The 27,688-nt window shown below is 33.3% G+C and overlaps 2 protein-coding genes across 4 annotated transcripts; one reads left to right on the plus strand and one right to left on the minus strand.

The window, feature by feature from the left end:
* Positions 1-244: 244 nt before the first annotated feature.
* On the minus strand, positions 245-4,864 carry LOC144847534 (U1 small nuclear ribonucleoprotein A-like). 2 transcript variants are annotated; one of them, XM_078703938.1, is made up of 7 exons: positions 4,734-4,864; positions 4,136-4,204; positions 3,657-3,829; positions 2,997-3,111; positions 2,608-2,745; positions 2,122-2,233; positions 245-1,665 (listed from the first exon to the last, which is right to left on the minus strand). In XM_078703938.1, the coding sequence occupies exons 2-7, from the start codon at positions 4,197-4,199 to the stop codon at positions 1,506-1,508; spliced, it is 762 nt and encodes a 253-aa protein (XP_078560064.1). In that variant the 5' UTR covers positions 4,200-4,204; positions 4,734-4,864; the 3' UTR covers positions 245-1,505. The 2 variants fall into 2 exon arrangements, with proteins under 2 accessions (XP_078560064.1, XP_078560063.1); XM_078703937.1 differs by having other exon boundaries at positions 4,718-4,834.
* Positions 4,865-5,715: 851 nt separating this feature from the next.
* Positions 5,716-26,284, plus strand: LOC144848488 (uncharacterized). 2 transcript variants are annotated; one of them, XM_078705254.1, is made up of 17 exons: positions 5,716-5,754; positions 8,060-8,444; positions 13,862-13,948; positions 16,050-16,079; positions 16,503-16,688; positions 17,566-17,661; positions 17,979-18,099; positions 18,501-18,609; positions 19,118-19,211; positions 19,742-19,846; positions 20,423-20,537; positions 20,880-21,004; positions 21,171-21,258; positions 21,595-21,664; positions 21,799-21,866; positions 22,372-22,541; positions 23,333-26,284. In XM_078705254.1, exons 2-17 carry the CDS (start codon positions 8,310-8,312, stop codon positions 23,375-23,377), a joined length of 1,644 nt encoding a protein of 547 aa, XP_078561380.1. In that variant the 5' UTR covers positions 5,716-5,754; positions 8,060-8,309; the 3' UTR covers positions 23,378-26,284. The 2 variants fall into 2 exon arrangements, with proteins under 2 accessions (XP_078561380.1, XP_078561381.1); XM_078705255.1 differs by having other exon boundaries at positions 5,717-5,754; positions 8,060-8,432.
* The last annotated feature ends 1,404 nt before the right edge of the window (positions 26,285-27,688 follow it).

Consider the following 27,688-nt stretch of genomic DNA (forward strand, 5'->3'; position numbering starts at 1 on the left):
CACGATGATGTCATATCACTACCATATTTGGGCACATCACACTACTTTTTTTGTCAAAATAGTTTGATAGTGAAGACATAGCTTAATACAGAAGCCAAACAAATACAAGAAACAAGTTTTTCATTTTATATTAACATTTATTACGGAACATTAAAAAAATCAGTCAAGTGTAGTATCTGATCTTTGTTATCAACTGTGCAATGATAATAGCAAAATACCTGATTACTGATCGTACAATAAAATATTATGTTAAAATGTATTATTTTATTAATCCAACAAATTAATATAATATAAATAACATTTTTTATCATAAGTCATATTTCTATCATAAAAAAATGAAATGTAATTCAAAGATTTACGGGTATGTAAGTAATCATGTAAAAATAGAATTTTTTCCTTTGGAACACACCTATTAAGAGGACACACCTATTAAGAGGACACACCTATTAAGGGGACATACCCATTAAGGAGACACACCCATTAAGGAGGCACACCTATTAAGGGGACACATCTATGAAACAAATGTGGGGAAATATACATGCTTTACAAATACAGCCAACCCCTATGTAGTGGATATCCTTTAATATTTGGTCCTGAAGGTGTCCCCTTAATAGGGGTTTTACTAACTTTTACTAATAACTTACAATTCTATTCCATTTATATTAAAACCAACAAATTGTAGCGTTTTTATCAAAGTTCTTAAACACTTTTTGTAAGCCTTTAATTGTAATTTTACAATTCGTGGAATGTACAGTTAGCACCCGATGAATTGTCCGTGTCGTCCAGTTATACTTACTGTACAAATGCAGACAGACAGTAGAAATGATGAGTCACCAATCTGAAACAAGATGTGTGTCAACAAAGCTAGAGGTGCAAGGCTATATTGACAACACCAAAATGGATACATCAAGACTAGGCCTAAGCATTATTTCTATTACTAAATCCTTTAAACTCAATTCAGTGTGATAATGATAATAAATTTTCAACACATAATCTGTCCAGCAATACCAACAAATTGCTGAAGTACCAGTATAGCTATGTTCACACTGAGCCCGAATTCAGTCTTATGAGAGAAAACTCTGGGCAATGTTACATTTTTCGATGACACAGGTACATATTGTAAGGAATCAGGAACGAATGTGAACAATTCTATTATTTTTCATTTTGATCTAGTCACTGGAACAGAATCCTAGGTCAATGCGAATGTAGCTTAAAGTTTTTAAACCAAATTTATCAAGTTGAATTTAATCAAGAGTGTAGTATCTGTTCTTTACAGGTTTTACCAATGATGCAAAATTGGTAATTACAAAATACCTGATTATAAATGGATGTACATAACATCATGCTCACTTTCACCCATTACTTACAATGAAGATATTTACCCTTTTTATACCTTAACTAGACTGCCATTAACTTCTTCAAAAACTTTGGGGAAACCTGTAAAAAGTTTAAGCATGCTAAAATTGATAAATTCAAATACTGTCCTTTTTTTAAGTGTCCTTCAATTATTTCTTCGCAAACGAGATCTTCATTGCATTCGTTGGCGTGATCTTGAAGCCTTGTAATGAACCTTTCGCAAGCGAGGACTGCGCATCCGTCTCAAACTCCACAAAAGCAATATCGTGTCTTCCAGGTACCAATCGCACTTCTTTGTAACCGTCGAATCTGCAAGATTTCAAGTATATTGTGATTAGAGAAACACATTTTAAATAAGGTGGTCTAAGACACTTTTTTCACTGGCCCATTCTTTGGATCGGACTTAAAGCTGTTGGTTTTATTTAAACAAAAGCAGAGGATTGTCTCATTTTGCAATAATAATAATGGTAGCCTGATGTATGTTAATTTTAAAAAAAATTGTTCAGTATGGCAAAAATAATCCTAAATGGGCACAGACTAATTTTTTTTTAAATGAATGTAGTGTTCTCAAAAAACCTCTCAATATACTTTTTAGTATAAAGTATAAAATCCGTCAGAGTAGGCCAAAACATCTGACCAATTGAAAATCTGAGAAGTCGCTTAAAAGTCTACCTACAGACAAACCGATGCTACCAAAACTTTTACTTTAAGCACTAAAGCTGCAAATGGTAAAAATATATTTTCTTAAGTCATCGTAATACTTACTGTGTAAACAGCATAGACAACATCATCTCGTTTGTCTCTTCAGGCAGGTTGGTGAGGAAAAGAATATTGTTTGGTTGTTCAGGCAACGGTTGGGACGGTGGAGCTACAGCAGCTAATAATACAATCACATATATCATTAATAACATAAAACTGGGTAGACATACCTACTGACCAGTGGTGCATGATTGGGATATAGGCGTTGTAACCATAAGGCCTAAACAAATTTGTTACCCAAGCTCCACAGACCCAATATATATATATCAGTTTTTGTTTTACTGTAGTTGAAATTGCATGCATGGGTGAATTTTCTATAGCACCCTCTATTATTTTATTAGAAGAATTGAAGAATACTTGTTTATGTATTAACACAAGATCAAACGAAACAAATCATTTTTTTTTAATTTCATACATATCCCCAACAGTAAGTAACTCACCAATTACAGGATGGATAACTATTAAATATGATACTATTATATAACAACCTACCTATTGGAGGCATACCCGGCATTGGAGGCATACCCGGCATGGGTGGCATTCCTGGCATCGGTGGCATTCCGGGCATGGGTGGCATCATCCCAGGCATAACAGGAGGAACACCAGGTGCCCCTGCTTTGTTTTTCTTGCCTAAAAAATCATAAGAAAAATAATTAAACATGATGACGAAAATGAATTTTAAATAGTGGGCTGGACCATAATTTAAGTTTTATACTAGATAAAAATACACAAGTTCCATTCAAAAATTCTATATAACTTTGACGGTTATATATGACTACTATGAAAATGGGTATACTATTGTCAGTTAGCTATGGAAATTATTACATATGTGGGTGGTGGGTGGGTAAGAGTATAGGGATATAGCCCATCTTATGGCCTACCTTTAGCCTCCTCTGCTGGTGCCTTCCTCTTTTCTGGTACCTTTTTCTCACGTGGTACATACGTTCCTTTCAGTTTAGCTATTACGTCTGAATCAGTCTTTGAATATTGAATTCTCTAAAAATGAAAACAAGAAGAAATATTAATTTTTTATCCTAATTCTTAGTGTACCAAGACAATAAAGATCTTTACTGGCAATGAACAGTATAGTATTCATGTAGTATCAGTATTTCTGGCATATATCTATTCGCATTAGACTGTCTTTAGTGGAATATACAGCAGGATGGTGAATTATACTGTATCGAGTTGCAGCGCATATTCCAGGCTGCCAGGTCATGGTCTGGCTGATTCCATCATTTGGCCCACCCAAGTCGTTGAGATTACACAAACGAACAGTTGGGAGTGCTGCTTACCTGGATAAACCCACATTAGCCTATCTCTCCGAAGAGAAAAATACATTACGAAAAGAACATTAATATACATTCAAATATCACATCCTTGTCGGATAGTGGTATAGTCTGTACCAGAGCATATCAAGTGAGACACAACCACTTAACTTTCAGATTGGAAAGCATACCCTCATGGAAAGGAGTATATTACCATGCCAACAGAGGAATGTAGAGTCTTATGATCAAGGAAGAATTTCACATTAAGACACTAACCATTGGTTTATCGTAGAACGGGAATCCTTGCATAGAACGTAGGGCGTTAGTAGCACTGGATATCTCTTTGAAGATCACAAATGCCTGCCCTCTCATCTTTAACGTCTTTAGCGCTATTATGTCGAGAATCTGACCAAACTGAGAGAATATGGCATACAAAGACTTCTTCAATTCTAAAAAGAAATTAATTAATAAATTGTTATTTTACAGTTCATAAAAAATGCAATGTCAATAAATAAATGTAAATATATTATTAAGGAGACACACACATACAGAGACACTGACAAATATCCAGAGTCTGGATATTTGTCAGTTTTTCTGTATTAAATCATATCGAAAATTGCTCTTATTAGTTAATAATTTCAGTTAACAATTGATATGAACATTTATGTTTACAGTAACTTAGTAATATCTTGGTGTAGCAAATAAAAAAAGTAGCTCTGCCAGGATCAGGATACTTTCTTTCAAATTATACTTGCCTTCTTTTTTAACTTTCTCATTTAAGTTGTTGATGTAAATTGTGTTATTTGGTCGGATATCCATTATGTCTGAAATTAAACAAGAAGTAAAGTTAGTATAGATAGGCTTAATGTGTTATTTTTTTTGTTTTTAAATATTGCCATGGGTTGCTATCTAGGCCTAGCTACTGTCTGTAGTTAATTAGAGCCTAGGCCTAGCTACAGTAGTACTAGTAGGAGATACGAACGAGTTGTTCGTATTGATAAAGAAAACTATAGTATAATCTCAGCAGTGAATCAGTAAAATACTGTAGGCCTACTGTGTAGCTATCTAGACTATGCCTAGCTAGGCTAGTAGTAGTAGAAGTAGCGATGCATTCGTAGTATTAAGGCAGTCATAGGCCCCGGTCGACTTGACTAGCTAAGCTACCTAGGCCTGCCTAGTAGTAGGCCACCAGTACGTCGGGCGCTCGTACGTACTACAGTAGGCCTAGATTGGAAACGTAGTTAGTTAGGTACCATGGTTGATTTCCAATGAAATTATTGGGACTAAACAGCGTAATAAAAACAAAATAATCTCAAGATACTATAGTAGACATTTACCTTGTACTTATTTTACCTTATATAAATATGATGACTTATATCAACAGAATCAGTTACAGATTATAAATACAATCTTTATTAAACTTAAAAACGCCGGTAAAAACTTCGTACCCTAGCGTCGTTTCAAAAACAAAGCATGAATCAAATTAGTAGGGCGCCCTCTATAGTTTGGTCACTGAGGGGAGGGGTGGGGGAGAGGGGCAGATGCGGGGCTTTGTGGGGGGAGAGTTATTTAGTACGTTACGTTATTTTGTTGAGTACTGCGTAATTCTTGTTTTCAATTGATAAATAAAGAAAAATACAGATTTAATTTTGTAAAATCTATACGAGAGGTCAGATTTTATTTAAAATGATGTCTAATTACAATTATCTTGTTATGTCCTCCACCCTCAAATCCAAAGCCTGTAGGTATAAATAATAATATTTACGTATGTGCCTATAATATAGGTCATTTGAATTGAACAATTTAATTTGAATGGTAGAGTAATAACTAATATTGTATTGCGTTCTAGGATATATATTATTATGGAGTTCAGTTTTTGGTATTAGAAAACTTCTAGATAGTGTCCATGCTAGGCCTTAACAATTGTTTTTTCTCTATAATTCCGGGACTAGGGGCCTAGGCCTACTTTGAAATTAACTTATTTCAGACACATTCATTACAAACAAAGAAAATAAATACATGATTCTGTAACAACCATCAACATCAATGATGAGGAGGGCCTAAAAAAAAAAAAAAACGAAAAAATCCGTTGACATATTTCATATTTAAGAAAAATTAATACATAATATATATTATGTTCAAATTGTTTTATCCATGTTTGTAAACTTTATGACAGGAAAAATAAATTATGTTAAAAAATGTTTTAATACGTTCACAATCACTGTTTTATTGTCTAAATGATTCTCTTGATTATAAAATTTTGAAATATAATAATTGGGCAAAAAATTCGCTGTGGTCTGGCAACCATCATTTAACCTTCTAGGCTAGGCTAGTACACAAAAAGGGCTGAAGTACGCCTGTGATATTTTACAAGGTAATATATATAAATTGCTACGTTTTTGCATAAATCCAATGTTTTTGCACAATTAGTTAAGTGTTCCTTAATATGTGATGTTTATAGTACCATACTGAGCTAAATCTAAAGTTGCATTTTACCTCAAAATGTACTTTTGAGGCAAAACTCTTGTTGCTTAATCGAGAGAATTTGTCTTGTCCTCACAGTTATCCAGTCGTCGTATAAACACACGACGAGATGCTGTTAGACCAGCCTACCTCCTCAATGGTAGGCTACAAGGTAGCATCAGCGATATCAACTTGGAAATAATATTAATTGTGTGCTTATTTTGTTGTTGCAAAAGTAGTAGTAAGTGTATGACGTATTGGTTGTTTGTAGGCCTACTTGAATGAAATGGGCCCAGCAGCCAGCCAGCATTCTGTATAATAATACCCATCATTTATTATACATCATTGTCAATTGATGTAGGAAGATCTACTATTTTGGTTTAAAAAAAATAATAGCACAGCAATTTGATATCTCATTAGTAACGAATGTAAATGCACTCATCTCATTTCTGATAGAATTTCTTTAAGTAAAGGTTTCAAATTAATGTCAAAATAATGTTATTGTGTCGTATAAAATTATAATTTTTAGCCCATTTTTACACATTAATACACCTACAGTATAGTAATTGAGACCCTCAATGATCCTGTCAAGTTTTGCACAAGAGAGTTTGCAATTCTGTTGACCCTTTCAATCACTTTTTCACGGGTGTCTAGAAAACTCAGATCTGCAGATATATTTCACATTTTTTTTAACACCATGTTAAAGATGACAGGATTTTTACACAGTGGTCCTATTAAGTATTATTTCTTTTTTTTAAGTTAGTTGCAGGTAAGAACAGGGTAATACTAAATACACTTAGTACTTTAGTAATAGTAGTAGTAACTGAACTATAGTATTATCTTACACTATACAGTAGAGTACAGTATGTCAACAGTATAACATTAGTCACTAAATTATAGACTATATTTAAATTTACTTTTTGTTCCATAGTTCATGTTCCAATATAAATGCTAATAACATTTGTTAACATCAATTATAATTTTTATTTTATATAAAATATAACAAAAAAACATCAATAAAATACAATGAGACAAAGCCTGTTGTTAAAGCAATTGAAACAGCAGTCTTTCTATTACTGTAGTAGAATAACTATAATATTCAAGGTCAGAGTCTGTGAGTGAGGAATCTAGTGAAAGAGAGTCTGTATGTAAAGAAGTTCATTAAACTTATCCTTTGTACAGAGGTTATAGTTAAATGAAGATAAAAAGAATGTATTCAGTCATATCACACTATTTGCAGTGTATGTTTTCTCTTGTTATTTAAAATAGCAATTATTGCACTTTTGTGTACAGAAGATTACAAAAGAAAACATGATCTCCAGAAATCTGAACTCTGACCTGTTTTCATAGACTTTGTTAAATGTTATGCTTATCCTGCGTACAACTGTTTAGTACTGATTTTTAAAAATAAATGTTTGACAGTAAAATGTATACTGTAAAACACAATTACAACAGTAACCCTGTAAAATATCATACTGTACTGTATGTAACTAGATGCTTGTTATAAATCACCATTGGGGTATACAAGTGCTTCCGTGATTAAATAAAGTTTTATTATTATAGATTAATGGATTATTGTTAAAATAATATTTATTATATTAAATTATGTACTGTATTGTTCCCCCAAAAATAAAAATAACATAAATAAAATCCAACTTTGAATATACCATTCTGTAACATACAGAAAAAAATGATGATTATTGATTAAAATTATGATTGTTTTTCTCTCCAATTTTTTGGAAAAAATAAATAATATAACATGGCATTTAAAAATAAATAAATATTCATCAACAACATTATTTTTTTTTTCAGGGAGGCAATCTTTAAAAAAAAAGATTAAAATGTTTCTACTTGTAAGAGTAGTTTGAGATAATAATGTATGTTGCAAAAAAAAAAACATGAAACAACTTTAGCATCCATTTTAAACAAAGTGATTTAGCCACTTACTGATAGTGTAAAGTCAAGAATAGTAATGTTATTGTTTGTCGGCTTAAAAAGGTTTTGCAAAAAAAGACTTTTTTGTTGTTGAATGAATCCTAAAAATTAAATGTTCTTAACTTTATGCGTATGTCAGTATACTTTGTTTTTAACTGATAGTTTCGACACACAATTTCACATACCTAAATGTTTGGGCTATGTACTTCAATTTCCGTCTGGAGTTTAGACCTTTGATATTGTTTGTGAAAATGATAATATATTTTTATAATTTTTTTTAGAAACTGGAGAATGAAGCGCCGAAATCGGTGAGAGCAAGATATCTTAGGCCATCAGTTCAAGATTCCTTCTGTGAAAATTAATAAAGACATTATTCTGATCTTTAGTTGCAACATGACTTATTAAACATCTTTAAAGAGGAGTGAAGATAACTCTTGTGGTTCCAAGAGCAAGGACGCGTACATCTTCACGAAATATTAAGCGAGGATTTTTATTCATTCTGCATTATCTTGTTAAAGAAAAGAACCGAAAATGAGCAATTTAGAACAGGACATGAAAGCAAAGTGCAAAGTAACGACGCCAGAAATTGGTAAAAAGGATGTCAGCATTATAATGTCTGATGGATCAATAAAGGCACCAGGCCCTAAAAAGAAGGTAACTGATCAGGTTCGTTGTCATTCTTCTCTCCACTTCCTGCTGTAGCTTCTGTATACATCCTTCTCACTTTCCTTGTGTTCTGTATCCACTCCTTGTGTTTTCTCTATCCTTATTTCTCACTTTTCTTGTGTTCTCTATCTCCACTCCTTGTGTTCTCTATCTCCACTCCTTGTGTTCTCTATCTCTACTCCTTGTGTTCTATATCTCCACTCCTTGTGTTCTCTATATCCACTCCTTGTGTTCTCTCTCCACTCCTTGTGTTCTCGTTCTCCACTTCTTGTGTTCTCTCTCCACTTCTTGTGTTCTCTTTCCACTTCTTGTGTTCTCTATCTCCACTCCTTGTGTTCTCTATCTCTATCCACTCCTTGTGTCACTGCCTCCACTTCTTGTGTTCACTATTTCCACTCCTATGTGTTCTTTTATTTCCACTCCTTGTGTTCACTATCTCCACTCCTTGTGTTCTCTATCTCCACTCCTTGTGTTCTTTTATCTCCACTCCTTGTGTTCTCGTTCTCCACTCCTTGTGTTCTATATCTCCACTCCTTGTGTTCTATATCTCCACTCCTTGTGTTCTATATCTCCACTCCTTGTGTTCTCGTTCTCCACTCCCTGTGTTCTCTATATCCACTCCTTGTGTTCCCTCTCCACTCCCTGTGTTCTCTATATCCACTCCTTGTGTTCTCTCTCCACTCCCTGTGTTCTATACCTCCACTCCTTGTGTTCTCTATATCCACTCCTTGTGTTCTCTATCTCCACTCCTTGTGTTCTCTATCTCCACTCCTTGTGTTCTATATCTCCACTCCTTGTGTTCTATATCTCCACTCCTTGTGTTCTCGTTCTCCACTCCCTGTGTTCTCTATATCCACTCCTTGTGTTCTCGTTCTCCACTCCCTGTGTTCTCTATATCCACTCCTTGTGTTCTCTCTCCACTCCCTGTGTTCTCTATCTCCACTCCTTGTGTTCTTTTGTCTCCACTCCTTGTGTTCTCGTTCTCCACTCCTTGTGTTTTCTCTCCACTCCTTGTGTTTTTCAATCTCCGCTCTTATTTGTGTATGAAGATATTGTACTGATAAAATCTCCGTAAAAGTGAAATAAAACTGTTTACTTTTGGCTTGAATTTGACCCTACAGATCAGTCTATTGTAGCAGGCTTAGTAGTCTAGAGGTTGAACACCATTCTTAAGATCAGCTGGAGCCTTTGGAGTCCCAAGTATTCTGAAATGTCCAAATTTCACATTTTTAACTTTGGTTTAGCTCTACAAATTTCATAATTTCTTTCTCTGTGACAAGAAATGATTTCAAAATCAAAGTTATAGAAAATGTATTAAGAATAGATAAACAGGTTTTTGTAATTGACAATAGTATTTAGGCATTGGACTGGATGAGTGAGCCAATTGGCTGTTGATAGATGATTCGTTTAGAGTTCAAGATGAGGTCAGGCATGTTTAATATTGCATAATAATACTATTACAGATAACGGTATGAAAATAGGGTCCTGGGACTTGCTATTATTATAGCATAGCGTTGTAGCGCAGGGTTGCAATTATGCATAAAAAAATCGAGCGATATTTTGCTGCGTCAAATGTACAGTACTGTACTGTACAAATGTTATGAATGTGTATGCTAGAATATTTTTAATTTGTTGCGTGTGATTCACAGAAATACAGTGCAGTATTTGCAGTAGTCATGTGACCAGTTAATTTCTTGGTACGTAGAGTACTGTAATCTGTCTTAGAATCTGAGATGACAACATTGATTTCGGTATCTATTTTTGGAAAATTGTTGACATGGATCTAAGCTACATGTACAGTATAATAATATAGTCAAACAAGACAACTTGTAGAACGTACAGTACAGTATTTGTGCAGCCATGTACATTCCTTCCACAATATTGTAATGCAACCAGAATCTGCAGCCAGCTACAACATTGTAATGTACAGTAACCAGCTACAAAATATTCTGCAGCCAAACTAAACAAATATTCTGCAACCAGATTGTGTTACAACAACTTATGTCCAACAAACTACAAAATAATCTACAACACAGAAAACTGTACTGACATACAACAACTTTTAATGTGCTACCAGCTATCATTATAGAGTAATGTTTAACCAATATAAACAGTAAAGTGCAAACCTAATCTGCAACATAATAGTAATACTGTATGCAGCCAGCTATTAACTGTACATGGTGCAGACAGCTACTATAATATACTGTACTGTGTACCAACTACAACATACATTAAAGTATAGCTATTAAACATATTCTGTGCAACCAGGTACAGTACAACATACTCTGTGCAACCAGCAAATCATGTACTTGGTGCAGACAGCTAACTCAAACAGCAGCTAATGTATAGTATGCTTTCTGTGTAACCAGCTGCAACATAAAAAGTATCCATTAAAGTATCCAGCTATTATTATTAAACATATTCTGTGCAACCAAGTACAGTACAACATACTCTGTGCAATCAACAAATCATGTATTTGGGGCAGACAGCTAACTCAAACAGCAGCTAATGTATAGTATGCTTTCTGTGTAACCAGCTACAACATAAAAAGTATCCATTAAAGTATCCAGCTATTAAACATAGCAACTCTGTGCAACCAGATACAAACAACATAATGCGCAATTAGCAAATCATGTACTTGGTGCAGACAGCTAACTCAACAGCTAACAGCAGCTAATGTATAGTATGCTTTCTGTGTAACCAGCTACAACATAAAAAGTATCCATTAAAGTATCCAGCTATTAAACATAGCAACTCTGTGCAACCAGGTACAAACTACAAACAACATAATGTGCAATTAGCAAATGATGTACTTGGTGCAGACAGCTACAATAAGTACTGGGTTACATCGTCAATGTACAAATTCCCTCTTTTGAATACTGTATTATCTGTTTATGGCTATATTCTTTCATGTAGTGTATTAATTCAAGAAAGTTTTATTAGTTACTGTTTAGTGATTGTAGAAAAGTCTATCAGTAACATTGTGCTTTGAGACCTAGTATAATTGTATTACACTATAAAAATCTGTTTTCTTTTTATCTACACAGTAGAATTGAAAGAGGAAGTTAATGGGTTACAGCAGACATTCCATTTTTAACCTAGCTTTCTCACTTGCACATTGTCTACGTTTGCCCATTATTTTTGTACAGTGATTATAGTTTTAAAGGAACTTTTTTTATGAATGTTTTAAATTCCAACTGGTTTATAAATCTGTATAGCGTCTGCTTAAAAATAGATTTTCTTTGTCTGAAAATCTTGTATTTCATAAAAGCAGAAAAACGTTACTGTACAAAGGAATTTTTTGTTATTATAGTTATGTCGGATACTGTTTGTGTACAGTTAAACAGTATAGTAGTAAAGTATAGTGTTATTTGTTATGCATTATTTAACCTACTCTATAGCAACAGATACTGTAGTGTTTATTATGTACATTTCAGTATGTGTATTACTATATGTCTCGAAAAGAAATAATGATAGTTGTCTGTTGGGATGTTCCACCATTTGAGGGCAGGGTTCATGGAATGTAACATTATCTGATTTTTATGATTATCTATTTAATAAAATGTAAATGTAGGTAAGCTAGCACTTATAGACTACCAACACCACTTTGGTTTGTTTAGTTCATTTACACTAAACAATAATGAACAAGCATATTAGTTTACTACACTCTACTGTCAGTGTCATAATTCAAACTGTACATGAAAAAAAAGGTTTTAATCGGTTTCAATAAAATACATGGCTTTCAAGTAACTGTTCCCTTCAGTAGGGATAGGGTTATTAATGTAATACAGTACTAATACTATAGTACAGTAACTGTACTGCAAATTCAGATTACTGCATAGGTGTACAGTACACTGTACCTAAAGTAGGCAGCCTTTAACAGTGTTCTCTTTAAGTAGTGGATAGTACTAAATTGACCATACCATAGGAAGTCACCCTAAAATTGTCTGTAAATATGGTTTTTTTTTAGACCAACGTAAATGTTTTTAAATCTATATTGGAATTTAAAGTATTTGAAATGAATGTCCTACGGGCATTGGCACCTCCACAGCACAACAATCACATTCTGATGACACACAATACTGTCTTCTCTGATGTAAGATTCTAAGGGGTTCTCAATTTGTCCGTTTAGACACGAAGTTATCCTCAGTGGGAGAGGAATTTTAAAGTCTCGCACTATTTTCTGAGAATTGTGACTATAAATAATTGTGCTGGTTTTAATGCAGATACAATTAACAAATAATAATATACGAGTTCATGTCTAGCACTGAATTACAAGAAATGGATCATTGATCATGGCACTATGTATTCAGATGTAACAATTTCAACTACTTGCTTCTACCCTAAAGGGTCACGCCATGTCAGTGCAGGCATTTTAAGGCGCTCTCTCTTCTGTTTGATATTAATTGTACGGTCAACTTTATTGGTATCCATACTCCATAGTTTGACAACATAGAGATGTACTGTACATCCTGTGGTGTGATATCAGCATTAATCAGTTCTAGTTAAGCTCTGTCTACACTATCAGACAATTTATTTCTAAAAATCTGTTACGCTCTATCTATACTTATCAAACTAGTTTGACAAAAAAATATACTGTATGGACATGATGGTGTCATATCACTATCATATTTGGGCATATCACCACCCTTTTTTGGCACATCACACTTTTTTGTCAACATACTGTAAAGTTTCATAGTGTAGACAGAGCTTTAGAGATGTACTGTACTATATTATATATATACTGTGGTATGATATCAGCATGAACAATTTCTAGTAACAGATTTTTGATATAAATCTTAAAATATTTTTCAATGTAGAAGTATTGAATAGAATATTTAATTGGTATCTTACGCAATATGATATTGTTAAATTGTAATTACTGGTAGATTAATTGGATATTAAGCAACTGACCTTCATTGACCAATATACTATAATTTATTCTAGATGCTAGATCAACAAGTACATACAAAAAACGCATTAAAGCTGCATACATAAACACAAAGGTCACCTTGAAATCGTTGGTTCTATTTGTCTAAAATTTAAAATATTAAATTAAGGTACACTGACATGACGTGACCCTTAGAACTCCTAATTACGGGACACCAGGAATAATTTCTCCAGTGTAATATAACAAAAAGCTATACAAAACAACCTTATTGTTAATGTTTGTTACAAATATTCTAAAATTGTGTGGCAAAAAATACAATAAAAACTATATTTCTCAACTCAAAAATTTTTTCCGTGCTTCGGAACTCCGCCTAGTGTCCTGGGGTTTCCTCTAAACAGGGGTTTAGATCAATTTTAAACAACATTGGCCCGAATTTTATCTAAAAAATTATGTTTCCAACCATCTTTACACTTTGGTTGTTGAGAGGTCAGCTAGTTTTTCAATTAATCTTTTTTTTTTTACCTAGGTCAAGAGTGAGTCACTGAAATACAGAGAGGCATTTCAAATGTGTAAAGATCAAGACAATAAGAGATTGGACCTCACCAAAGCTGGTGTAAGTTAACTTTGACCTTTTATGTGGAATTTTTTTTTATTACACGGGAGAGAGCGATATGGTGGTAAGGTATCAGTTCAAAATTTGAGGGGCAGCATGTAAGGAGACCATCTGCGCCATTGCTTGTACCGAACAGACAAGATATGTTTTACTCTCACTACCTCGACCCTTGTCGTACAAAAAAAAATATCCAAATACATTTATACAATTTGAGGATTAATGGAATGTCAGTAAAGGTCTGTCTACACTATCAAACTTTATGTGACAACAAAATGTGATGTGGCCATATATGGACATGATGATGTCATATCACTACCATATTTGGGCATAATCACTACCATATTTTTTTTTGTCAAACTATCTTGAAAGTGTTAGTCAGAGATTTAAGCTTTGTTCTCACAGAATGCCCGTCTTGCATTGTGAGGGATGTTCCTAGTAATTACTACTGTAGGTCTTGAGCAGGTTTGGTTGATACTGACATGATAATGGCAGTACCAATTCTGACAGAAAAGAATTGTATATTTACTATTAATGCCTCGTATTCTTCCTGGAACACAGTTTTTGTGAGAAAAGGGTTTTCCCTTTATTTCTTTGCATTGAATGTTTATTGACCTCTCATTGTTTGTTTCATGTCTTCTATTGTTTCCCTGTTCTAATAAAATATACTAAGTAAATGTACAATGCATGTAAACATTATACAACAATGTATTTGTATGTGTTCGATTTATACAGGTACCTGCTTAAATCATTTACACGCCTTAACATGGATGTATAGTATAATAATACCCTTTTCACATCTGCATAAATTGTTTCAACTGAAGTTGTAACAAGCTTTGATCTCCCGAAACGTGAGAAATCTCGTGAGAAAGCATAGTTGCGTGCATTTCATTACCATGATCAGTTTAATACCAGTGAAATACATGTATGCGTAGTTAGAACTCGGGACATCTCGGAACAAAAACAGGCCTCTTATCAGTGTGGATTTCCCCTGTAAAATCTCGGGAGAAAAACACATAAGTGTATTCACACTATGCAAACCTGGTTACAAGTTGTTACATTTTGCAGATGTGAAAAGGGTAGTAGGTGCAGTATACAGTGTGCCTGCGAGTCATTATGTTTTGGTATATTGCCAAGAATAATTAGTGAATTTTGTCCTCAGATAGGTAATTATGTTTCGGGAGTAGAATTTTCTTTTTAAAGACACCTTCCCTACATTTTTTAGATCTAATTTAAGATCACAAACTATATTTAATGTAAAAATAATACTATATGGTCCTATTGCGATAACTTTTTTCGTCTTTAAATGGTTAAAAATGTGAAAAATAAGTCGATTCTAATAATTATAGCGGCCCGCTATAAATCCCAAAATGCATTGCGTGCGGATTGATATTTTTGTTTTTCTTCTGTAATTCACCCACTTTTCAATCGATCGTGAGGCCAAAACAAATGGAAGACTCCGGGTTTTCCCCAATTTGTATCAACGGAGTCTGGCAAAAATGGAAAGACAATTATTAATGCAGCAACTATACAACGTCAGGCTAAGTATATAGCTAGCGTACGATGTTCGTACGATACCGATGTTTACCAGCTAGGCCTACAAAACTAAGCCTAGCTAGGCTAGGCCTAAAGACCGTCCACGAGAGGTCATTGTTTCTCACTTTTTATCATAATTTACCATAAAACGTACATTTAAGACAAGGAATGACCTGGTTTAATGTTTTTAAAGTAATATATGTGTATTATTTTTACAAAACGTCACAAATTGTAGGGAAGGTGTCTTTAAGTGATAACAAACTTATGCTGTCATCAGATGAAAAGCCTGGGGTTGGTAGGCAGGCTTATAAACCACTAAATGCTACTTTATTTTGATAATGAGCCTAAAAAGAGCCTAAAAATACTGTACATATCGAGTAGTGATCCACTCCAGGGACTATCTATGTTTTGTGTTTAGTTCTGGCCAGTAGTTTTATTTCAATCAATTTCAATCAGTTAATCTTGATTACATAGTTGTCTTCATTGTTATTATTTTATCCATTTATACTCTAAAAATATAAAATATACATCAAGAATTACCTTATATATTTTTATTTATATTTTACAGCTTACGTCTCTTCCTGTGTCTGTTAAAGAGGTGAGTTTATTTAAATATTTGTAAATGATAAATATTTGTACAGAGCTAAGCACTTGAAGTTATAACTAGCATATTTGACTATTTATTTCTATTCTCCTCTACTTGGCATCGAGCACTTTTGCCTAAATGACCTGGTTCAAACTTATAACCTAAACTGTATGTGACAAACAAATGTGATGTGCCCATATATGGACATGATGATGTCATATCACTGCCATATTTGGGCATATCACTACCATATTTGGGCACATCACTACCATATTTGGGCACATCAAACTAGTTTGATAGTGTAGACAGAGATATAAACTGTTTAATATTCATGATTATGTACTATGTATTCTAGCTTACTCAGTTGACAGAACTTTACCTGTACGGCAATAAGTCTTAAACTGTTATTCAAAATATGTACTATATCTATTACAGCTTACCCAGTTGACAGAGCTCTACCTGTATGGCAATAAGCTGCCCAACCTGCCAGCAGAGGTCGGTAACCTCACCAACCTCAAAATTCTTCATCTAAGTGAGAATTGGATGACATCACTGCCACAGTCTCTGTACAAGCTTGAGTCACTCGAGATTCTTGATCTCCGACACAACAAACTGAAAGAAGTAAGTCTAAGGGTTTGTTCACGCTTACGACAATATGTTGGAGGAAATACGCCTTTAAAGCGTGGTTCCCACTAGAGATGCAGCACAAGAACGTTCAACACAATGCAGGGTAGTGGACCAATCAAAAGCGAAGCTTGAATAACCCATCACTTGTGATTGGTCAAATCACTTGCATTGTGCTTGCGTTCTTGCGTTGCGTTGTAGTGGGAACCAAGCATAAGTGTGAAATATAGGCAATGGCGTACTATGCACGTTTAACAGCAGAAATGAATACGCTGTTTTAATGCGTGGATTACATTACTGTATGATTTGTGTAAGCCATTCCAGCCTTACGTATGTCTGAACGTTTAATTTAAAGTACCACTTTTTCCAGCTGTACTGGCAAAATATTGTTATCCGTGTGGCTAAAGCTGTGTTCACACTGGTTCACCTTGGTCCAATTACCATTCCAGTGTGAACAGTCCAAAGTAAACTTTTCTTTCGGGTAACTAATACACTAGTCGACAAGTTTCCTCCTAGTTGAGTAAAACTAACCTTGTTGTGATGTTAGCGAAAAAAAACAAACAATGACAAAACTCTGTTATCCTGTGACTGTATTCACCAATCATACTTAAGTGAGATATTTCCCTTAAATATTAAGTATTTCACTTAACTCAAAAAATATTTAAGTATTTCCCTTAAATTGTATTCACTTAGATAGGAGATACTTATTTAAATATTTTAAGGGTACATGTTTCCCTTAGCCCAAGTGTGAATGGTGAATATGGCCACTGACCTTTAACACTGTTTGGTAATCATATGTTTCTTTACCCTTTCAATTTCTATTTTGACTAACCTTCATTATCAAATATAATTTTTAATTTTTGTTTCTCTTTAGATTCCTCCAGTGGTATATCGTTTGATGTCTCTGACAACCTTGTATTTACGCTTCAATCGCATTACAGCCTTAGACGAAGAAATCAGTAAATTAAGGGTATGATATCTGACATTTTTCAAACTAAAACTGTCTCATGAAAATCCTTTGGTGGTTATTCAGAACATTGCCAAAAAGCAATAGAGGTTTTGTTTAATATTGGTAGATAAAGAAGACATAATTGAATAGGCAATGATGAGTGCAGCATGTATTTCGTCCACGTAACATGCGTCATTACGGTCTGTTACCGTCCTCAAACGAAAGCTCAATAATATCTTAGAATATTTAGTCATAAACAATTTGTGTTTTTGTTTTATTCATTATAATATAATGAAGCTTTTTTTATTTACCTTCTTTAACATATTGTTTTATTACAGAGGTTGACAATTCTTAACTTGAGAGACAATAAGATTCGGGAATTGCCAAAGGGCATAGGTCAATTAGTTCATCTCACAAACTTTGACCTGTCACACAACCAAGTCGAACATTTACCAGATGGTGAGTATTAAAAATAGGTAATCAATAACCAATATTCAGTTAATAAATTATCAGTTTAAAGACTTATCATGTTTGTCTGTTCTTTCCAATCCTAAGCTCTGTCTACACTATCAAACTAGTTTGAGAAACAAAAATGTGATGTACCCAAATATGGTAGTGATACAGATACAGATTCCTTTTATTATCCAATATAATGGACATTACAGTGCTCATATCTTGGCTTGCCTTAAATAAATATAAACTATCTCGTATGTATCCCAAATATGATAATGATATGATGTATTTTTTGTCACATAAAGTTTGATAGTGTAGACAGAGCTTATTTGAACTTTGAACTCTGCCTAAAGTGCCCTTTTCAGATTTTTCATTATTTTCTTAACTTTATGAATTTGTTTTTTCAGAAATTGGTAATTGTATGCAGTTAACATCGTTAGATTTTCAGCATAATGAATTGCTGGACATACCAGACAGCCTAGGCAACCTTAAATCTCTTAGCAGGCTTGGTCTAAGGTAAGCTAACCAGCACTTTGGAAATAGTATGTAGACTCTGTTTACACTATCAAACTTTATGTGATGTGCCCATATATGGACATGATGATGTCATATCACTACCATATTTAAGCATACAGTATTACTACCATATTTAAGCATATTACTACCATATTTGGGCACATCAGATTTTTTGTCAAACTAGTTTGATAGTGTAGGCAGAGCTTTATGTGGTGAGGGGTCATGAAAATAGTAAATGCATTTAAAGTAAACATATGTACTGGGACTATACCCGGGGATATGCCTGTTTGATCAGACATAAAAAAAAGTAGGCATTAGGATGTGGGATTATACCTGAGGATATACGGTAATAATTAATTTATAAACAGTGAAAATGTACAATGAGAATATGATTTGAACAGGAATCTTAACATTCCAGCATGATCTGGGTGTACAGTGGGTCAAAAATGTTTGATGATGCGTGACCAACACATAGTGTATTGTAATGTGTGTTTTTGTTTCCTTTCAGATACAATCGTCTAACAGGAATTCCAAGGTCCTTGAGTAGATGTTCTGAACTAGATGAGTTTAACATTGAAAATAACAATGTTTCATCACTTCCGGTGCGTACACTTTTATAAATGATTTGATATGAACACTCCCATTACCGGACACTTGGGCTTGCCCATATTCAGTGGTGTAACTCCTATGAGCACTCACTGGCTAAACCCAGGTGCCTCGGAGCTTATGGGGACCCCTGAGCAGTGCCCAGAGGAAAAAACATGCATTATGTCCAGCATTGGAGGGCCACATAGGGTTCCTAAACCAGGTACCTTATTATGCTGCTGCTCATATTTCTGCTTTCCCGGAAAGTCTGGTTGTCTATAGTATGAATTTATCTTACGCAAAAATAATTTTTGCCTCTTTTTTGGAGAGAGCACCCAGTTAGAGAGTGTGTTTGTGTATGGTACCTTGTGAAGTATATTGGATTAGCTAGCTTATGGCTATACTTGTTAATTTTTCAAAAATGCTCATGTATGGCAATTCTTGGAAACATGAGATTTGACTATTGTATAGATTAGATAGATTACATAAACCATTTAGATTTAAACCATTTAAAATTTATTTTTTTATTTATTTATTTTGTTTGTAGGAGGATTTACTCTCCAGTCTGGGTAGAATGAGCTCGGTGTGTTTAGCCAGAAACAACTTCAGTTCCTATCCCGTAGGAGGTCCAGCTCAATTTGCAACAGCCAATGTAAGTATGACTATCTTAATATGCAAATGTTACTGATAATTTGCATAAATTTGCATATTTCAGATACGTGTATCTGAGACCGCTACTTTTTTATAATTTAAATGTGATTTAAATATGATTCATAATTTATAATTGTTAATAAAAGTGCTTTTAATTTGCCTTTTAGAGATTTGATATTATCTGAAAGGCATCATTTTTTTGTTTGTTTTTACTTCTTGCTCTCCATCTGAACATAAATAACAAAAGGATGAGAGAGCAATCGTACTCTCAAAAGTTTGTTTCGATAGGGCATAGGACATATAAAGAAAAAAACAAACATTAAAATTGTAAAACAATAAGTAATTAAAATAAAATCTAAATAATATCTAAAACTCTGTCTACACTATAAGCCTTTATGCGACAAAAAATGTTATGTGCCCATATATGGAAATGATGATGTTATGTCACTACCATATTAGGGTACAGTATATCACTACCATATTTGAGCACATTACGCTTTTTTGTCAAACTAGTTTGATAGTGTAGACAGAGCTTCTATTGAACTTATTCAGACTTTCTGTTTTTGTTTTGCTTCAGTCTGTTAACATGGAACATAATCAGATCAATAAGATACCATACAAGATATTTAGTAAGGCAAGGAATCTCACCAAACTCAATATGAAAGACAACCAATTAACAGCTTTACCTCTTGGTAAGTAGTATGTCATAAATATACACTATGACAAATAATGACCAGGGATGTCGTTCGGGATCGGGATGTCAGCTAATGTCGTAACATAATAAAGGAATAACAAATGTATTTTTAACATTTCAATTGTCTAGTGTTGTGAAATATTGTCACTGTAAGATAAGACGTATGTCAAAGTCAAGTCAAAGTCAAAATCTCTATTATATGGAACATGTGTTTCTTAATCTATTTGTTTTAACTTGGTAGAATGTTTTTTTTTTCTCAAAAACTTTCATTAGATATCATTATTGTAATCTTTTCGTTATATTATAATAATATTATATATCTTTTTTTTTTTTATTGCAGATATTGATAGTTGGGTGACGATGGTAGAACTGAATTTGGGCACGAATCAAATAAGTTTGATCCCAGACGATGTAGACAAACTACAGGCTCTAGAAGTTCTCATCCTTAGTAACAATTTACTAAAGGTAATAAAAAGATGATGATGATGTTTAAATTCAAGATGGTACATGGCATAACTTCTTTAAAATTGTGCGATAAAAGACGCAATCAATAAGAGCTCAGGAAGTGAGTTTTCAAAGTTATAGCCTTGTGCAATTTTAAAAACAATTTTGTTTGTTTTGTTATTTTCAGAGATTGCCGCGAACGATTGGAAAATTATCCAAGTTACGTGTTCTTGACCTGGAAGAGAACAAATTGGAATATTTACCTGCCGAATTATGTAAGCCTACATTTGTTGTTGCTTTACACTATACTTCACTTCTATAACACTCATATCTCTGCAGGCTCTGGTGCAGAAAAACTCACAAAAAAAAATTTGTTGCAATAAAGTAAGAATCACACACAGAAAAATGTATAAATAATTATTATAGAGAAGACAGTACTACCTAGCTTCCTAAAAGAAGACCATACTGCCTAGCTTCCTAAGAGAAGGCAGTACTACCTAGCTTCCTTAAGGAAGACAGTACTACCTAGTTTCCTAAAAGAAGACAGTGCTGCCTAACTCCCTAGTACAGTACAGTAAATGTTTCACTTCAATTTTCTTCTTTTTTATTAGCTTATCTTAAGGAATTAAAGAGACTTGTTGTGCAGTCAAACCGGCTAACATCATTACCACCAGCAATAGGGTAAGCTCATATTTAAGTTCACTATTACACTACTAGAGGGTCAACTAGGCGACATTCAACTGATGTCTACAGTGCAGGAGCCACTGTAGATCTTTTCAAAATTATTTAGTATTTCATAATTTTATTTTATACAGAAATTTATCAAGTTTGCAATACCTTGGCGTTGGTGAAAATAATTTGTCAGCGTTGCCAGAAGAAATAGGTATGTATGTAGAATATGCTAATGAATATTTAGATTTTGCTTATTGAGTGTGTAGATGTTGCTAATTGATTATGTAGATTTTGTTAATGAATATGTAAATATTGCTAATAAATATGTAAATAGTGCTAATGAATATGTAGATTTTTCTTAATGAATATGTAAATATTGCTAATAAATATTGCTAATGAATATATAGATTTTGTTAATGAATATATAGATATTGCTAATAATTATGTAGATTTTGCTAATGAATATGTAAATATTGGTAATGAATATGTACTGTAGATATTTTTAATTATGTAGATTTTTCTAATGAAGATTTTGCTAATGAATATGTAGATTTTCCTAATAAATGTATAGATGTTACTAATGAATATGTACATTTTTTCATGTGCATATGTTGATTGTATATGAATAAGAATCTTAAGAAAGTCTTAGTTAGGTTTTATGGTGGTGCTAGGCTGGTCGATGACTATGTTAACATATTATATTTGTTTATATTTAGGAACCTTAGCAACGCTTGAAGAATTGTACCTTAATGATAACCCTAATTTGCATAATTTGCCGTATGAACTTGCGTTGTGTATGGCTCTTCAAATAATGAGTATTGAGAACTGCCCTTTGACCCAGATACCAGGCGATATTGTTGCTGGTGGGCCATCACTTGTTATTCAGGTAAGTACAAATCTACTTTTTTTAGAATTTTAATGCACAAACAAAAAACAGATTTATATAATGTTCTAGCACCTCTTTCACACTGAACTTTTTGTTCAGCTAGCGAGTTTTACTGGAAAAAGTTTTGTGCTTTTTGCACCTTTATCTGGTTAACAGCCAAACTGTACATTTAGTTTTACTGAGTCCAAGCCCAAAATAGTTTAAACAAGATGAAAAGTTCAATCATCTAGTGTCCTCAATAGTTGATTTTATGACTTTTTGTTAGTTTGACCATGTCTCTCGGTTAACTAACTAATTGAAGTGCAGAAAATGTAATAGTTTGACTGGAATAAAAAAGATTTAAAATTATTCAAAAGACAATGCAGCTATTGAGTTGAAAAGTCATTCTTCATATTTTTTGTGATAATTACTGTTGGACTCAATAGCCGCATTTAGTCATGTGATGTTTTTGTAAAAATGAAAGGTCTTTTTATATTTTATTTTATACACATCCAACAGTAAATTACCAATTACAGGATAAACTATTTCATAATTTATCGTGCTTCTAAACTAAGTCTCATTTGAGGGAGTGCCGTTGAAAGAGTCATGAGTTACAACCCTGGCACTAGGTTAGGATTGAACCTTGGACCTTGGGATTAGAAGGCAAACATGTTAACCACCCAGCTACGTCTCCACTACTACAGTAAATAGGCCTTCACTGTAATCATTTCTATGTTAGAAATGGTCAGTTAAATGTCCAAATAAAAATATTATATTAAATGGTTTATAAATGAATTATTTTGGTGTTACAGTTTCTGCGACTGCATGGACCATACAAACAGCTGGCGAGCGTATAGGAACTATGTTGAGAGATATCACAGAAAGGTGCTGTATAAAATGTATACGTAGAAGAAATGTTATCAACTCACAGACCATTATCCATGTGCAATCTACCTAGCTTATTAAGTCGAAATGATTGTACTTAAAAATAAAAATATACACACGTAAATAAAGATAGAACAAAATACAGTAGTTGATTATAGGTAAATGACACATGACAGTGTTTCTAACGATTTGATTCCAAAGTAAAAAGCATTGATGTGTGAGTGTGTTTGTCTATCTCTGTGGTATGTATACCCTCCTAAAGTAGGTTCTCGTTTGACAGATACCATGGCTTGGCTTATTCCAGTTTTTACCAGATATATCTAGTTTAAACCAGATTAGTTTAATACCGGTTCTTCTTTGACAGATTTCTTGGCTTATCATTATCTTAAATTTTTACCAGATCTACTGTAGTTTGAACCAGATTACTTTTTCTTGACGATACCAGTTCTGGTTTGACAGGCTTACAATTATCTGAACATGTTTTTACCAGATGTATCTAGTTTAAACCAGTTTACTTTGATACTGGTTCTTTGACAGATTCCATATTTTGGCTTATCATTATCTTATTAGATTATCAGATTACTTTTTTCTTAATACCGTTCTTCTTTGACAGATTTCATGGCTTGGCCATTTATCTTAACAAGTTTTTACCATATCTAGTATAAACCAGTTTAGTTTTACTTACTAGTTCTTGTTTGACAGGCTTATAATTATCTGAAGTTTTTACCAGATATATCTAGTTTAAACCAGGTTACTTGATACTTGTTCTTGCTTGACAGGCATATCTATACCTGTCTTATCATAACTTTTAAAATCCTAAAGTATGCTGTTGTAATTTAATTCACTTTCATATATTTTTAGCTTCAGTATTCAGTGACTTTCTCGAAGTCTTGTCAAAAATGTTAACCAACTTTACCCATTGTTCTGTATTCATTGAAAATAACTTAAAAACCTGTAGTAATGTAATATTTAAGTGACCAGGATAATTTACACAAAACGAAATGATCCATTTAATTTGATTATGAATAAAACAGTAGTATATGCATTCATTTCTATAAATGACAATTCAAACCATATATGAAAAGAATCCGTACAGCCAGTCAGCTATTTTATTACTCGTTTCATAATTTACAAACTAAAAACTTTAATTTGCGTTTAGACTGTGTTAAAAGAAAGCAAATTACTGAGGGTGCTTATACGTAACAGTTTATCGGAAACCGAATAATTTTTTTTTTGCTTAAAATTAATGAGTAAAAGGAAAAAACATTTTAGAAGGGGTGGACGACGGGGAGGGGTTTTCCTGCCACCGGTAAAAACTTTGCAATTATTTTATTTGTTGCTTACATTTCAATGAAAACGCATTCTCACTCTAACTCTGTAAACATGTATATATATTTTGTTTTATTTGTATTTTATATGGAGATAATTTGTTAATATTATTTTAGTGACCAAGTCACAGTTTTATCGGCAGACATCAGTCATTTTATCTAAACAAAGATTAACCAAATGCACTACTGCAATATACGTATCTGACCAATTAAAACAAAGTCTATTTTGTAAACCCATATTTAAAACAATCTTCCAAAACCCTCTCTACGCATTCGACGCTTTCGTTTCGCGCGAACAAATTCGTGAAAATCGGCTTTATGCGCATGATGCGCTTGCGAAAACATGCACACCCAATCAGAGCTCGGATTCGTCTAGTGCAAAATAGGCCTTAGTATAAAATTGGTTATGTTAAGGTAGATATGAAATTTAATTAATTCACAATTTTGATAATTAATTTCATGTAAATTAATGTATGAATGTATTCACTTGTATTTGGAATATGTCTTCAATTGATTATTTTTGTAATTAATTATTAATTATTTAAATCAATTAATTAATTAAAATAAATATTCCAAACTTACTAGAATCAATTCAATATTATGTAAGATAGGCAGGCCTCCCTACAAACCCCTCTACTTCTGGGGTGATGTTTTTTATCTTTCTAGTTCCGTCCCTGGTTACTTTCGTAAATCGTTTATTTCACAGCGGATGTACAAAAATATAAACATAGCGGGCCATCCAATATGACGGACGCTAGTGAAATGCATTCGGTTTTTAAAACCCGTATTTGAAAAATTGGGTTTTAAAAAAAACCTATTTGAAGTCGGATCTTTTTTATGTGAAGCCGTTTCTGTTGGCGAAAAAATACCGGGTATTTTTTTTTTTTTGGTAATACGGTATTTAAATTCGTATTCTCAGTGACCAGTAGCAACGGACCCTTAATCTATAGGAAAAACATACACACATTATTAGCTGCCTTATACAATATTACTGCATTCAAATTAACACGTACAGTAATGCTGAGAAATCAACAGCTGTTATATGCACTTAAAAATTTCTAGACTGAATTGAATTCTTTCAACAAAACTGTTACCCAGAATGCTCTTTTGATCATTGATCGATTTATTTTTTTCAATTGACATAAAATAACTTAATCATGTACAAATTATATTTATTTAGTATCATTTCATACCTGATATTGATTTACTGCTGGGTGCCATGACATTGCAATAATTATTTGAATAAAAGATTAGTCACGGTTCAGTAATTTTATGTCACGTCACAGATACGTAAACATTTCGCGCAAGACGAAAAGTGAATAACTGTATGGTTCAGTGGTTCCAATGAGACGTCTAAAATACGACGTCTAAAATATATAGAACTAACACAGCGGACGCCTTCAAGACACAGTGTCTCCTTCATGTTGCTTCCCCCTTCCCTAATAGGGGTGTCCCCCTGCCTAATAGGGGTGTCCCCCCTCCCTAATAGGGGTGCCCCCCTTCCCTAATAGGGGTGTCTCCCTAGTAGGGGTGTCCCCCGTACTGTTAAAACAATATTTCCCCTCGTTCGTTTTACGGGGAAATGTTTCCTTATTAGGGGCGTCGTCTCCAAAGGAGGGGTTACTCTAGTATCAGAGAGATTATACTACATTATAATATTTATCTCTGATTAAAACGATGTGTTTGGAGCAAACGTTTTAATTCAGGCAAGTCTGTATTTTTACCACGACATATCAACCATTATAATTAAAGGAAATACTGTACAAACCTCTATTGTATGGTAACTGGAATAAAAACAACAAATCTATTGTAATCATTCTTTGTGAAATCATAGCCTATTTCTCTCTACTTTTACATGTTAAACAAAACATCATGCTCGATTTTGCAAACTCAAAATTTATGAATGCTAGATTGAACTCTATTATTTATTTTGTATTATGTACTATTTCAATAGGGTACATATTTCGCATATCTGTCTCACTGAATGTGTTTTTAAAACATATTACTTATTAAACCAGCCTGTCAATCAAATTGTGGACGGTATGAGTATTTTAGGGCCGCATAAAGATAATGTGAAAATGAAGCAATGTTAAACTATACTGACGATTAGTAGAGTATTATAAGGCTTTATATAACACCTACATAAATTCCTGTCATTTGATTGGACGATTGTGGGTCACATGGCGTGCAATAGTACGCACTATTAAACGATTGTTTAACATTCATTATTTGTATAATATCAGTATTTGGTTGTGTTAATTTTAATGGGAAAACCCCAACTATCATACACTGAAGTTTTTTTTTAATTCATGGGACCATTGTTTAATAATTCTTAGTAAGAACTTTGAGCGACCAATGAGGACGTACAACCTACGTTCAATAATGTTTATAGTTGTATACGCTGTTAATATATTCATTTAATATCAATAACGACTTTAGTGCGCGTGGATACGCGCGCGTGTTCGCGTCCTATTTATGCATTTAGACTTTGACCTTTGAAAGACGAATGTAAAGTACAGTATTCCTGGTTGTACATATTGATGCAGATCTGTTAAATACAAATAACGTATTGCTATCGTTATCTGTGATGCTATCGAGTTATACACAATGTATAAATAGTCAGGTATATGTGGTAGTAAACATAAAAAGATAGTATTTAATTTAAATAAGCACATAATAATAATTCAGATCATAGGATTTCATTATATGAATAAAATTCTCATTCACTATTTTGTGATAACTAATCGATATCAATTCTAAAAAAAATATTTAACGTTTGTATAGATAGGAGTCAACCTAACCTATAATAATATATGAAAACATTACTATTTGATCACACTTTTACCGACTAATGGTATGTCATTTGGTTTGCTTACAAACTATGTTCTTTATTTTCCTCTTAATCTAATATTGTTTATGCATTTATACTTTTTAATATGGGAACAATTCTTGAAT

The sequence above is a fragment of the Antedon bifida genome, chromosome 7, assembly GCF_963402885.1.
Source record: "Antedon bifida chromosome 7, ecAntBifi1.1, whole genome shotgun sequence".
Classification (NCBI taxonomy): domain Eukaryota; kingdom Metazoa; phylum Echinodermata; class Crinoidea; order Comatulida; family Antedonidae; genus Antedon; species Antedon bifida.

Excerpts from the sequence above, each read along its gene's own strand:
- LOC144847534 (XM_078703938.1), bottom strand. The coding sequence starts at position 4,199 with ATGGATATCCGACCAAATAACACAATTTACATCAACAACTTAAATGAG. Across the intron at positions 3,830-4,135 it reads TGAGAAAGTTAAAAAAGAAG|AATTGAAGAAGTCTTTGTAT; the intron begins GCAAGTATAATT and ends ATTTCTTTTTAG. Across the intron at positions 2,234-2,607 it reads GCCGGGTATGCCTCCAATAG|CTGCTGTAGCTCCACCGTCC; the intron begins GTAGGTTGTTAT and ends TTGTATTATTAG.
- LOC144848488 (XM_078705254.1), top strand. The coding sequence starts at position 8,310 with ATGAGCAATTTAGAACAGGACATGAAAGCAAAGTGCAAAGTAACGACG. Across the intron at positions 18,100-18,500 it reads AGTCGAACATTTACCAGATG|AAATTGGTAATTGTATGCAG; the intron begins GTGAGTATTAAA and ends TTGTTTTTTCAG. Across the intron at positions 19,847-20,422 it reads CTCAATTTGCAACAGCCAAT|TCTGTTAACATGGAACATAA; the intron begins GTAAGTATGACT and ends GTTTTGCTTCAG.